The 13,618-nt window shown below is 52.8% G+C and overlaps 1 protein-coding gene across 2 annotated transcripts in view; it reads right to left on the reverse strand.

Annotated features, from left to right (window-relative positions):
* LOC144275259 (E3 ubiquitin-protein ligase TRIM39-like) overlaps nt 1–13,618 on the reverse strand; it is a 412,642-nt gene that overhangs the window by 20,030 nt on the left and 378,994 nt on the right. Inside the window, exon 1 of one of the 2 annotated variants that reach the window (XM_077834449.1) lies at nt 3,544–3,772. The exons of the other annotated variant lie outside the window; for it this stretch is intronic. Coding sequence (XP_077690575.1) covers nt 3,544–3,735 — 192 coding nt within the window. The 5' untranslated portion in view covers nt 3,736–3,772. Of the gene's footprint in view, nt 1–3,543; nt 3,773–13,618 lie in introns of those variants that run through there. 2 annotated transcript variants of the gene reach the window in all.

A 13,618-nucleotide genomic window follows, 5' to 3' on the forward strand; every position in this document is an offset into this window, starting at 1 on the left:
AACCCTGGGCAGGGCCCTAACATCAGCCCATGTCCTCGCCTCTCTCCCGGGGTGAGGGCAGGGAACCTCAGCAGCGTCTCATCCCCGGCCTCCCACTCTCCAGCCCAGACACAGCCCCAGATGGGTTGGGAGCAATGACATGTTTCTTTAATGTGGTTCCAGAACCGTGTTGTCCACCCACGCTGTCAAAACCCAACCGTGTCAGGACACAGGTGGCCCCAACTTTGTCAGACAATTATAATACCTTGGTGTGTACATCCATGGTGTACCTAAGCTGTAAGACCCCCCCGTCATCCTTCTAATGTTATCTGGGCTAATGGCCGCAGGAGTTAATATGGGTGGGGCAGGGCTGCTGGACTTGTAAGAGCTGAAGGAGGAGAGAAGAACGAGATATGGCAGAGAAAGAAGAGCAGGACACAGGTACCAGCTGTGGCTTTCAGTGCCACTGACATGCAGGGATGTGTCAGGGTCCAGATTGTTTCGTGTGCAAGCAGGGTCTGAATGAGCTCTCCCCTGACAGCTGGCTGGGGAAGGGAAAAGGCTTCAGGTGCAGACTGTATTTACATGAACACACCGACTCTGCCCAGGTATCCAGCAGACAGGGCCGTGTTGCCAAAGTGATCAACTGTGGCTGGTGCTGGATTACAGATCACTTCAGTATGGAATGTGGGGGTAATGAAATAGGGTTCTCTTTACTGTGTGAGGAAAGGGCAGCAGAGAAGCATTTAGCCCAGGGGTGGCCACCCTGTGGCTCCGGAACCACATGCAGATCTTCAGAAGTTAATATGCGGTTCCTTGTATAGGCACCGACTCTGGGGCTGGAACTGCAGACACCAGCCTTCCAAGGTGCCGGGGGGTGCTCACTGCTCAACCCCTGGCTCTGCCATGGGCCCTGCCCCCACTTAACCCCTTCCCGCCCCTTCCCCTGAGCCCGCCGTGCCCTCACTCCTCCCCCCCAGACCCTCCTGCACGCCACGGAACAGCTGATCGGGAGGTGCAGGGAGGAGGGGGAGGCTCTGACTGGCAGGGCTGCTGGTGGGTGGGAGGCGCGGGAGCGGGACGGGGGAGCTGATCGGGGGCTGCTGACATATTACTGTGGCTCTTTGGCAATGTACATTGGTAAATTCTGGCTCCTTCTCAGGCTTAGGTTGGCCACCCCTGGCTTAGCCTGTCCTGATTCGGGGGGTCACTCTCCACTGAACTGAACTCGCTAAGCAGGGGGCTTGGATGCCAGACCCCTGTGAAGGTTAAGAGGAGGTGGGGACAGGTTTGCTTGCTGCGCAGCGTGGACTTTACCCAAGAGTCTTAGGCATAGTTTAACTTGCTCCTCTCCACTGTTCAAAGACAGAACTAATTAAGGCTCCATTCGGAGTCTTTTGTTCTGTTAAGTTTCAGAGTAACAGCCGTGTTCGTCTGTATTCGCAAAAAGAAAATGAGTACTTGTGGCACCTTAGAGACTAACCAATTTATTTGAGCATGAGCTTTCGTGAGCTACAGCTCACTTCATCGGATGCATACCGTGGAAACTGCAGTAGACATTATATACACACAGAGACCATGAAACAATACCCCCTCCCACCCCACTGTCCTGCTGGTAATAGCTTATCTAAAGTGATCATCAGGTTGGGCCATTTCCAGCACAAATCCAGGTTCTTTTTTGTTCTGTTAAGTGATCATTAGAGCTGAAATCACTTGATGCGGGATGGGACAGCGTTTCTGTCCAGCCTGCTTCAGCAAGGACGTTCACCCACTAAGAGTTGAAAATCACTAAGAGCAGCGTAGAACCTCAAGAGACTAGGTTTTTGCGGAAAAAGGGGACTTTTTCTGCTTTAAATTGCAAGTGTAGACATGCCCTGATCTGCAGAGGTTACAGCAGAGAAGCAGGTGGTGGCTGACAGGGCGGCCGGTGGAGTGGGACAGTGGGGTGTGTGGTAGGGTGGTGACACTAGAGCAAGTACTTGGACCAGGGCCGTCTCTAGCCATTTGGGTGCCCTACGCAGCTGTGTGGGGCCCCAGGCCACCCCCCCCCCCAGGGTATGGATGGCAGGAGCGGTGGGGGGCCGCTTTTGGGGGCCCCACAGGCCCAGAGTGGCCCAGGGGATTAGCGGGGGGCCGGAAGAAGCCCTCTCCACTTCTCTTGCCCCGGCCCTAGCCATGTCGCTCGGGTTGGGGAAAGGATCGCCTCCCGCTTTCACCGGCAGCGGGAAGCAGAGCGCCGTGGCTGGGATCTGGCGGAGTAGATCGGGCTGGGGCCCGTCTGCTCCACTTCCCGCCACTGCTGGTGAGTGCGGGGTTGCTGGGGGAAGAGGTGGAATGGGGGCGGGCCGGGGGTAGAGCAGGGGGGAAGGGTAAGAGGCAGGGTGGAGGGAGTGTCCGGAGCCCCACACCCCCGTAGGAACGGCCCTGCCCCTTGCAGTGGGCGCAGCCCGCGGGGGGCTGGCTGAGGGAAAGGGCTGGTTGCCGGGGCTGGTGCTGCCACGTATGCAGCATGCAGCTGCCTAGGGCACCATTAAATTTGGGGCAATTTGGTGCCCCAAATTTCATGGTGCCCTACGCAGCTGCGTATGCCTACGGACGGCCCTGGCTTGGACACTGCAGCAAGCAAGGTACCATCTTCGTCCTCCCCCCCAACCAGGGTGGGAGGTGAGCTCACACAGATGCATCTCTGAACTCTGAGTCTTCACTGACCAAGGACAGCCACTGTGAGTGGGGTGGGGTGGGGGAGCAGAGAGGGGCAGAGCAAAGGAACTTTTGGTTATGGAACTCCAGAACATGAGGCAGAAGACACTGACCAACGTACACTGGAGAGGGTGTTTTGCTCACGGTTTTATGTTTATGAATCCTGCGTGTGGCATTTTCCTTAATTAATGCCAGGTGACTTCCCTCCTCTCATTTAAAGTTTCAATAAAATAATAAAATAAAATAAAATATTTTTAAAAATATTTTATTTTTAAAAATAGTGGGTGCTCAGCACCTACTGGCAGCCCCACCGATCAGCTCTTCCCCTGCCCCCCAATGTCTTCTGCCTGCTGGAGACCCTGAGATCAGCTCCTGCCCTGTCCTCCCAGCGCCTCCCACCTGCCACGGATCAGCTGTTCCCAGAAGCTGGGAATGGACGACAGGGGATGGATCCCTTGATGATTACCTGTTCTGTTCACTCCCTCTGGGGCACCTGGCATTGGCCACTATCGGAAGACAGGATACTGGGCTAGATGGACCTTTGCTCCGACAGGGGATGGCTGTTCTTATGGTCTTATGTTTTTGCTGCCCACTCCACCTGGCAGACAGCTTGTAGGTGCACAAAGAGCCGTCAGCCCTGTTCTCTCTATTACGTGTTGGAACTTGCAGTGTTGGAGAAAAAAAAGTTTGGATATTTTTCCATTATCCACAACCCCCAGTGCTCATCCCCTCTGAAAACCAGGCCCCTTTCATTTAGGTGCCTAACCTTAGGCAGCCGGGGTGAATGTTTGTCCTTGTATTGATGGGGGATAAACCTGGTGTCCTTAAGGGGTTTAATTCAGCAAAGTCAACAGCATTTCCTACCTTGTACTCCTGGGCAGCCTCCTCAATGGGAACCACAGTGTGAGACTTGTGGTTCCGGGATTTCTCACACACCCAGCAAATAGTTTCTCCATCCTCCTCACAGAAGAGTTTGAGACATTCCTCGTGTGTCTCACACAGATCCTCCTTTTGTCCTTTTCCTGGTTTTAACCGTGCTCTAGCTGCAGCGGCCATGACAGCTGGGTGAGTATCTGTTCTCCCTGCCAGTGGCTGTACACAGTGTGGGCTTGTGCTGACACTGGGAGTGGCCACCTGCAAATATATGCTAGTCCCAGCCACAGAAGGAGACGAAGAAAAAGGAGGAGCCAGGAGGGGGAGAAAACAGGAAAGTGAAACTGAAGGAGAGTAAAAGAGGGGGAAGGTCAGGGAGAGGGCAAGAGAGAAGGAATGGATGGAGGTGGGGTGAAGGGATGGGAGAACAGGGGGCAATGGAATGAGGGGGGAAGAATATGAACCAATCTGATGTGTATTGCTGTAAGGGTAGAAGGGAGAGCATATCTCCTGCCCCACACGCAGGAACTGTCTAGCCCACCCCAACACTCCCTGAGGATTGAAGTGGGGACCTACAGCGCTTAGCACAAGTCCCTACAGCTGGAGCTAAAGAGTCAGTCTGTGAAGTTCAGAGCTGTAAAAACCCACAAACCCTGTGCGTCAGCCATCAAGGGGGATGTGAGTGGCACACACTCACCAGAGGGTTACAAGAGCACTGAGGGATTTTTCGGCTCCCTCAGAAGAGGAGGGGGTGTCACAAAGCTCAGGTAGAAAGTCAGGGTTATGGATGCTTTGGAAATTTCTGTAAATATAAATGCTACAGGACACTAAGGATTCAAAGCCCCTGCCATTTTGAACCTCACTTTGCTTTGTGTAGCAAGCTTTGGCCAAATTCTCCTGTCCTTTAGACAGTGGAAACCAGAGAACATTTCAGCTATGTCTACACTACGCAGCTTTTCACAACAAGGCTGTTTCAACAAAGCACCGTTTACACTTGCACTTGCCACAGCAAAACTTTTGTCCTTCAGTTGCAAGTGTAGCCTAAGCTACAGCCCCTGAACTCTGCCTTGCCCGCAGTGAGGGCACTCTGCAGGCAGGCCGTACAGCGCAGGCTGGCACTGCGTGATGGCACAGCTGATATTCAATTCCATACAGAAAACGACATTGAAAAAATGATTAAGGTGGTGAAGTCAAGCATGTAAACACTGTGAAGTGCCAGAATTAAGGTGCCTGAACAGCCAGATCATCAGCATCAAGAGTCGACAGCTCAGGTAAGAGCATCAGAGGCAGGATTTTTAGTGCAGTCACAGTAGCTTTATTTCTCTGTGGGCTCCATGGGAGTGTTGACATTGACTCCGATAGAAGCAAGATCAAGCCCTATATAGGCAACCTGGGGGCTTGGGGCCAACTGCTAGAAAGGTCCAGGTGCTGCACCTTGGTTTCTGCTGCATTGTTTTCCCAGAAACCATTGGTGTCCAGACTTTTTGGCTTACTCTGACAAGCTACGGTTGATCTCATTTTGAAGGTACAGCCTGAGTGTCTCCGTTTTGATGGCACAGTCTGGGGACGCACATTGTCAGGCTGTAGGAGGATTCGGATCTTGTCTTTGACCCTTGCCCCTCGTAGTTTATGCAGCTGTAGCCATGGATCTCAGCATGCTCAGAGCTGTACACCTCAGGGGGCCATGGGAAGGAAATGGCTTGGGGACGTTCCCCTCTGGGAGCCCCATGACCCGCTCCTGGGGGCACGCAGATCCCAGAGCTCTTCAGCTTCGTTGGAGGAATTTACAGTGTCTGCCATGACTTGGAAAGCTGCACATCTCTTCAGCTACCTGCTAAGAGCATCCTGACCATTAACAGCAAGTCGTTGCTGATGTCTGGGTCACAGGCCAGAGAGCCCATCTAGTGGGTTGTAAAGAATGAGACATGGGAGGAGCACACACATGAGGAGAAGTTCAAAGCAGGGTGGTTTGATCAGGGGTTCATGGGTGCACTGACGCCCGCAAAAACCCTGCAGTGGTGTCTTCTGTCCCACAGGGCAGGGCCTGGCTCCCTGCTGTGGGCGTTGTGACCTGGGGGCTCTAACCACTTGCAGCAACACCTTCCACCTCTGCACTGTGACCCTAACCCAGCCTGGTGCAAAGCGACAATGCGGGAGCGGCTGTAGAGTGAGCCTGCCCGTCACTGAGCCCGCAATGGGGAGCCAGGCACAGCCCCATGGGACAGGACAAACTACGGCAGGATGAGTGTGGGCTGGGCTCACTCTCCAGCCCCCTCGGCACTTGGCGGGGATTAAGGCTGTGGTGCTGAGGCAGAAGGTGCTGTTGTGGTTGGTCTGAGGAGGAGGAGGAGGAGGACGAGGCAGTGACAGAGTGAAGTGGCAGTTAGGGAAGCCCGTTTGTGCAAAGCCATCCACAATGTCACGCATGTTTTCCAGAGTCACGGACTTTCAGAGTCCAATGGTCAACTTTCCCACTCCGAACTGGTAAGCGACCGATCAGTAGCAGTCTGAAGTAGCCAGCTTCCACTGTGGAATCTCCATGTGCTTCTCCAATGACAGGGCAGCTCTCATTCTCATGTCTTTGGGCTGCAAGGTTGGGGCAAACTAATCACACGGTCCCACGAATGTGGCTTTCCTCATCCGAAAGTTTTGCAGCCACTGCTCGTCATCCCAGACGTGCATGACAATGTGATCCCACCACTCAGTGCTTGTTTTCTGAGCCCAAAAGCTGTGTTCCACTGTGGTCAGCACCTCCATGAATGCCACAAGCAATCACGTGTCGTAGCTACTACACATGGCAAGATCAATGTTGCACTCCTCTTGCCTTTGTAGTTTAAGGAATAACTCCACTGCCATTCGTGATGTTGTGACAGTCTGTACCTTAGGGGAACACCCTGTACCCCCATGTTCATCCTTATAATATGATTGTGTAGTATCCAATGCAAAATTTGTCATCTCGGGTGTCTTCGGAAGGCTCATGATGCACTGAGCATTGTTGTTATAGTAATGTTATAGGTTGTAACTTCAGGTATATAGTTATGAGGCTGAAAATGTGTCCTCATGGCTTAAAAAAAGCTCAGGCAAAACTCTCCAGGAGCAGAGGGGCAGTACACACCTCATCAAGGTATGTATGGGACAAACCCAGCCCGACCTCACAGGAACAAAAGACACTGGCCTAGGCAGCAACAAAGGATCTATTGGACTCTCAAGTGAGTCACCCCCCTTCCCTTGGTCAGTTTGGGACTACAGTGAGGTAATGCTCACCTGACTCTGAAGCGGGGGGCAAAGCCAAGAGGGAAGAAAGAACATGATAAAAGGGAGAGACCTTTGCCATGCTCTTTCTCTTCCACCTCCATCTACAGACACCACCACCAAGTGACTGAAGTGCTGATCAAAGGGGAGAGCCTGGTTGAAGGGCAACCAGCCAGCTGTGGTGTGGCGTATCTAAGTTTGTAAGGGCACTGAAAGTGTTAAGATCAGCTTAGAATGTGTTTTGCTTTTATTTCATTTGACCAAACCTGACTTGTTGTGCTTTGACTTATAATCACTGAAAATCTATCTTTTGTAGTTAATAAATGTGTTTGTTTATACTGCCTGAAGTAGTGTGTTTGGTTTGAAATATGTCAGAGACTACCCTTGGGATAACAAGCCTGGTACATATCAATTTCTTTGTTAAACTGACGAACTCAGATAAGCTTGCAGTTTCCAGTAGGCATAACTGGACACTGCAAGACGGAGGTTCCTAGGGTTGTGTCTGGGTCTGGAGATATTGTCTAATGTCCTTTGGTAGCACAATCCAAGCAGCAGCTGGCCAAAAGTGCTCACTCATGTAGCTGGGAGCAGCTTACATGCTAGAGGCTGTGTGTGAACAGCCCAGGAGTGGGGGTTCCCACAGCAGAGCAGGGTAAGGCTGGCTCCCAGAGTCGAGGATTGGAGTGACCTAGCAGATCACTGGTCTAGACAACACCAGGGGAACGTCACAGTGTCCCATCTATGTGCTTGACTAAGCTGTCTGCAATATGGGGCTACTCATGCATATGTAACCCTCTACTTTTTGTGGATGTTGTGTGGACGATAACAGCCTGCTGCTGCTGCCAGCTATTGTAGCTCGTTCTTTAGTTCAAGTGGTAAAGAGCTGTGCTGCAGTGATGAAAGACCAGGGTTCAAACCCTCGTGATGATGTAGGGGATATTCCAATTATACTGAAAATAACTTTTATGTTTTAAACAGTAGGAAATGACTGACCAAAAGCTACATTACCAACATTGTAAATAACAAGAATTACTGTGGCCGTGGGGAGCATTGAGCATTTGCAGGATTCCTGTTTGCTAAGACAACCTAGAGCCAGTGGGGTGTGAGTGTCCTGGGGAGCTGACCCATGCTTGGAGATCAGCGGTAGCTCCCGAGCCCCATATTCAGCATTATTCACAGGGTTAAATGTGTCCAGAGCACCAATGTGGTGACAGTTTATCGTTCGGGCAGATGCCAGGCATAAGGGCGAATGGTGATGAGGGGAAACATCTCGGTTGGTGTTTCACAGGGTAGAGGCCCATCTGAGTGCACTGGAAATGCACATGCAGAAGCGCACAGACATTTGCATGCACAGCTACCAGAACCCCCCCTCCCCCCCCACACACACTAACGTCCTGGCTCCTCTTCCCTCACTCATTGGAGGAGCCCCACTGATGTCAGGGCACCAATGAGATGGCTCACGTGAACCAGGGCTGCAGGATGGGCCCCACGGGGGGATTATGCCCACAACCAGCCCTTGCAGCAAGGCCCTTCGCAAGCACATTCTGCAGTCTCCAGGGCAGAAGCAGGTACAGAGCTGAGCTCCCATTTTCAGTGCACGAAGCTCCATCCTCCAGTTCTGAAACTTTGAGCCCATAAGTTAATTCTACATGGAAAGAGACTCTGCCAGTCCTAGCTCTTGCTGTGCTGTTCTCTGCAGCTGGGGCACTTCCCCTCTTCTCACAAACACCCTCCCTGCGGAAATGCCGGGGCTGCAGCTCCCCACACACTAGACATGGTTCCTTTAACCCTTCAGCTGCTGCAGAGACTAACTCATCCACCTCCCACTCTGGAGCACAAAGGGCCAGAGTCTTGGGCCAGGCTGAGCTGCTATTTCAGCAGGACCTGAAGGGACCAGGGCAGAGTCCAGTGGAGACATTTTCAGCCCCATCTGGGCCTGATCTGGAGATTAAAACCCTGCAAAAATTCCTGCCACAGAACGAACTTTGAAAAGCTCCACCCCCCGCCCACCCTCTGCCATCCTCAAAGACCTGAGGAAATTCATAGATTCAGGGGAGGGGAGTGCTTTTGTTAAACTGGAGCTAAAGGTGGCAGGGGAGAGAAGTATCACGGGAGGGGAAAACTCCCTGTACTAAGAGAATATTGTAGTTTTCTCAAAACCACTAAGGTTCAAAAGCCTGGAGATTCTAAGTGAAGGCGACCCTTTCAAAACACACCCCAGTATTGGACAGTCTGCCAATGCACAGTTAGGTCACCAAACAACCCAGGTTCTGTCCTGTGCCAGCACCAACCTCTCACCCCCACCCCAGTGAACCATTTGTGTGTCCTGGGCACGGAGTGGGCTTCTATAGGGGAGGACTCTTTCTAAATGAGCGTTTGTTCATGGAGTTTCCAGGTTGGCAGGAGCTCGAACAGGCCCACAGCCACAGGCCAGGTCTGCACTTGAAAATTAGGTCGACCCAGCTACGTTGCTGAGGGGTGTGAAAAATCCACACCCCTGAGAGATGCAGCTAAGCCAACCTAGCCCCCGGCGAAGACAGCGCTAGGTCCATGGTAGATTGCTTCTGTCGACCTCGGGAACTGGATTTCCTACTGTGCTGCTGTAGTGTTTTTAGTGTAGACATGGTCTCTGGTTGCAGAAACCTTAAAGTCTGACAGTCCCCTGGATTTGCATAGTTCATCTACCTGTGCCACAGACCCATCCAGCCATTACCATCTGGCAACGGTTAGGCAAGGGGCGAGTTCAGACTTCTATTTTTCTGTTGAACTCTGTCAATTGTATTACCAGATTGGAAAGGCCAGATCTTGAAGACATTTTGTAAAGGACGAAGTGGTAAAATTCAGACATGACTCGGAAGTGTGGGGCTACAGAGAGGGCTGAATCGAAGGCAAAGCCCAGTTCATGGCCTGAGTGACCACCCCCATGGCGCTGCCCATGGTGACTGAGAATGGAGGTGAGTGGGAGGTTGGATGTGGGGAGATTAGGAGCTTTGTTTTAACTGTCTTGCGTTTAAGCTGATGGTGGGATATCAGTGAGGACAGAGACAAGGAGACAGACTGGAGGTTTCAGTCTGGACTGACAGAAACAGGCCCAGAGTGGATAGGCTGATCTAGGAGTTGTCAGCATAAAGATGATAATGAAAGCCATGGTTTTTAATGAGATTGCTCAGAGATAAGGTGCAGAGGCAGAAGGGAGGAGGGGAGGTGTGGAGTGAAGCTGAGGTGCATAGACTGTGAGCAGGGGAAGAGGAGGAGTAATAGTTTTACAGTAGTGCCTAGGGACCCCACTCATAGACCAGGGCCTCATTGCGCTAGGTGCTGTACAAAACCAGAACAAACAGAGAGTGGGATGCTTGTGGCTAGGTCCTTCCAGAGATGCATTGGGGACACCACTGGGATGAGCCAATGCCTCTCCTCCAGCCGCCTATCGCAGCACAGTACTGAGGGCAAAGGGGAATTCTGCCGCTGACTTAAGTGGGGCCTGGGTTCTCCCTGAGAGTATCAAGGCTGAAGGTCTCATTGCACTCGGCTGCAGTGACTATCTGTGTCACTGATCTCCAGCTCTTCCAGATCACTCTCAGCCAGTTAAAGTGACTTTGCACCATAAGTGCAGTTTCAAGGGGATTTTGGATGGTGGCTGTCTTTAACTGTAGAATTGTTTCGTTTGTTTCCGAAGCCCTTGCACAGGATGTGGTATGGCTGAAAGAGAATTTATAGCTGTACGGCTCACGCTCTGACTACAGCCGGCCTTTACGTCCTCTGAAGGTTCAGTTTCTAAGACACCAAGGCTGAGAATTGGTCTGAATTCAACTAAAAGAAATTCAGTTAGGACAAGTGCAAAGTATTTCATTTAGGAAGGACAAGTCAAATGCATAACTACAAAATGGGGAATAGCTGGCTAGGAGGTAGTACGGCTGCAAAGGATCTGGGGGTCATAGTAGATCACAAATAATAATAGGAGTCAACAATGTAACAGAACTGTGAAGAAGGCTAATATCAGTGTGGGAAGTATTAACAGGAGTGTTCTGTAAGACAGGGGATGTAATTGTCCCTCACTGAAGCCTCAGATGGAGTACTGAGTGCAATTCTGGGTGCCCCTCTTTAGGAAAGATGAGTCCACAGGTGAGCAACAAAAAATGATCAAAGGTTGAGAAAACCTGACCTCTGAGGAAAGGTTGAAAAAACAGCTAGGCATGTTTAGTCCTGAGAAAAGAAAGCTGAGAGGGGATCTGAGAACAGCCTTCCAATCTGCTAAGGGCTGCTCCAAAGAGGACTGTAAATAGGCTTCCAAGGGCGGTTGTGGAATCCCCATCACCGGGAGGGTTTAAGAACAGGTTGGACAAACACCTGGCAGGGATGGTCTAGGGTTTACTTGGTCCTGCCACAGCTCAGGGCCTAGATTGATGAGGTCTTGTGGCCCCTTCCAACCCTGTATTTCAATAATTCTGTGATCCCAGACTGATGACAACAGCCCACAAGTTGTCCTGCAGAGAGCAGAAACCAGTAGGAAAGACAAAAATTAAGTGAGTAAGTGGCCAAAACATTAGTGACTAGAAGAAAGTGGAGCTAAGGGCAGCAGTCCCTGGCAGTGGTTGAAAGCTGGGGCAGGAGGAAGGGGTGGCAGCCCTTTTAGTGCCCCTGGCCACCACCCTGTTCCCTCTAGTGCACATCAGGTCTGATTCTCCCCTGCCTGTCCCCTTGCGTCGGTGTTCACACCTGTGCAAAGTGAGGGCTAACTTGGTTTTAATGCCACTGTTGGTGTGAGAGGAGAACTCTGGCTGGCAGGGTTTACCCCCCACTCTGCCCAGGTGTAAATGGCAGCAGGAGGGGCAGGGCAGGGGAGAATCCTGCCACTGTTGCTTAAGGCCCCGGCTGACAATCAGCATCTCCTTCCTCCTGATCACTCGCATGCAGTGGACCTTTCCGGAGGAAGCCCGGTGACCATGTGAGTTTCGTTCACTACAAACTGTCTCTCTCTCCTGCTACTGCCCTGCCAGCTGCCTTGCTCAGCGGCTCTGCTTCTGCCCTCACACTGAATCCCACACACAGCCCCAGCTCTCTCTCTGGGGACATCTACGCTGCAGCTGAAGGTGGAATTTCCAGCTGGGGTAGACGTACCCCGTAAGCTTTGACTGAGCTTGTGAGCTAAAAAGGCCAGTGTCGCTGTGGCAGTGGGGGCAGCTGGAGAGGCTGGATGCTCAAGTATCTACCTAGAGTCTGGGACGGGATCGTACTTGGGTGTCTGGCCTATCCCACCACCCGCACCTTCACGGCTACTCTGCTATTTTAGGTGTTGTACCTTGACCAAAGCCAGCACGTGTACATCTCCCCTGATCCCTTTAGGATCCCTTGATGAGGGGGCAGGTCTAATTCAGCGAGATCAGGGGGTTAAAAAGCCAGCTCATAAACAACCAGAGGAGCTAGTGAAGAGAAGCAGCAAACAAGGGAGTTCTGTGAGGGAATTTAGAAAGGGAGCGTGATAGCCAGATACACCTAACAAATAGTCTCTAAACTCCCTCCAGCCCTCAAGAAAGAAAAACACATACAAGGAGCAAACATACAACCCCCCTTACAAGAATCAAAGTAATGCAGGCAGAAGTCCAGCAGCAGGATGGGGGCTCTCCAGTTCATTACACTGAATGCAGCGTGTGTTATTACCTCCCCTGTGGGCAGGTGGCGTATGTGGGCATTAGGTGCAAGCAACCCCTGGCCCACAGCGACCGAGTACAGGCTCTGGAGACCGGAGTGGCGGAAGGTTACTGGGGAGACATACATACACTGGAAGGAGAGATACCGGGATTTCTAAGACCATAGATAAGCCCCACGCAGGGAAACCCCACACCGTCAGATGCTCCCAGGGTGTGAACTATGGATTGAGGCTCCGGGTGTACAAGCCTTCCTGCTGCCTGTGTCACAGATTTCTACGCCCCAGGAAGGGTCGGGGGTGCGGGCTGTAGCTGTGCTGTCCGGTTTGCCACGTTCTTTGCTTGTGGGGAATGATGTTCTGGCTGTGAACACAGAAGGGCTGAATCAGCCCCCTCAGGTAGCTCCAGACAGGCAAAAGGATGTGAGCAAAACGGCAGACAGAACAGCTGATGGGGAACGGGGGGGTCACATTCCCTGGTTAGACTCCCAGAGCATGGGCAGCACGTTCAATAGGCAGGGAAAGGCTGAGCCTGCCTAACCGGCCCCGCATGGCCCCACCCATGCTCCGCCCAGAGGCCCCCTCCCTCTGCTGCTACTTGGCCCCAGCCCAGGCAGGCTGCTTCTCTCCCAGAAAGGGAAGCCTGCTGGGGCTGGGGCTGGGGCTGGGGCTGGGGCTAGGGCTGGGGCTAGGGTGGCCGGGACTTGCTGTAGCTGGAGCTGCCCAGTGCCAGGGGGGCCCCATCACTGGGGCCAAGCTGCTCAGCGCTCCAGAGCTGGGGAGGAAAGGGGGGCTACATCCCACCTCCCACTCCGGGGCTCGGGGGGTGTCTGCGGCCACCCGCTGCTCTGGGGGGCCATGTGCTGCCCACCGGCCCGATGCTCTGGGGTTGGGGGGGCGCCCAGCGCTCTGGGTGTGGGGAGGGCTCATGCCTGCAGGGGGATCTGGGCTTGGGGGGAAGGGGGAGGGTGGGCTGCGGCCTCAGGCAGAAGGGGTGGACTGGGGCCTAGCCTCCCCGAGCTGGTGGCTCACCCACCGCCCATGTCCCAGAGGAGTTAGGCGACACCCCCAGGTTTGCAGGCAAAGGCCTGAGGAGGAAGTGGCTGAGATCCCTGCTGCTCCAGAGAAGGGACAGAACCTACTGACTGAAAGGGAAATCCGCTGGGCCCT

This window comes from Eretmochelys imbricata, chromosome 14 (genome assembly GCF_965152235.1).
Source record: "Eretmochelys imbricata isolate rEreImb1 chromosome 14, rEreImb1.hap1, whole genome shotgun sequence".
NCBI classification, from domain to species: Eukaryota; Metazoa; Chordata; order Testudines; family Cheloniidae; genus Eretmochelys; species Eretmochelys imbricata.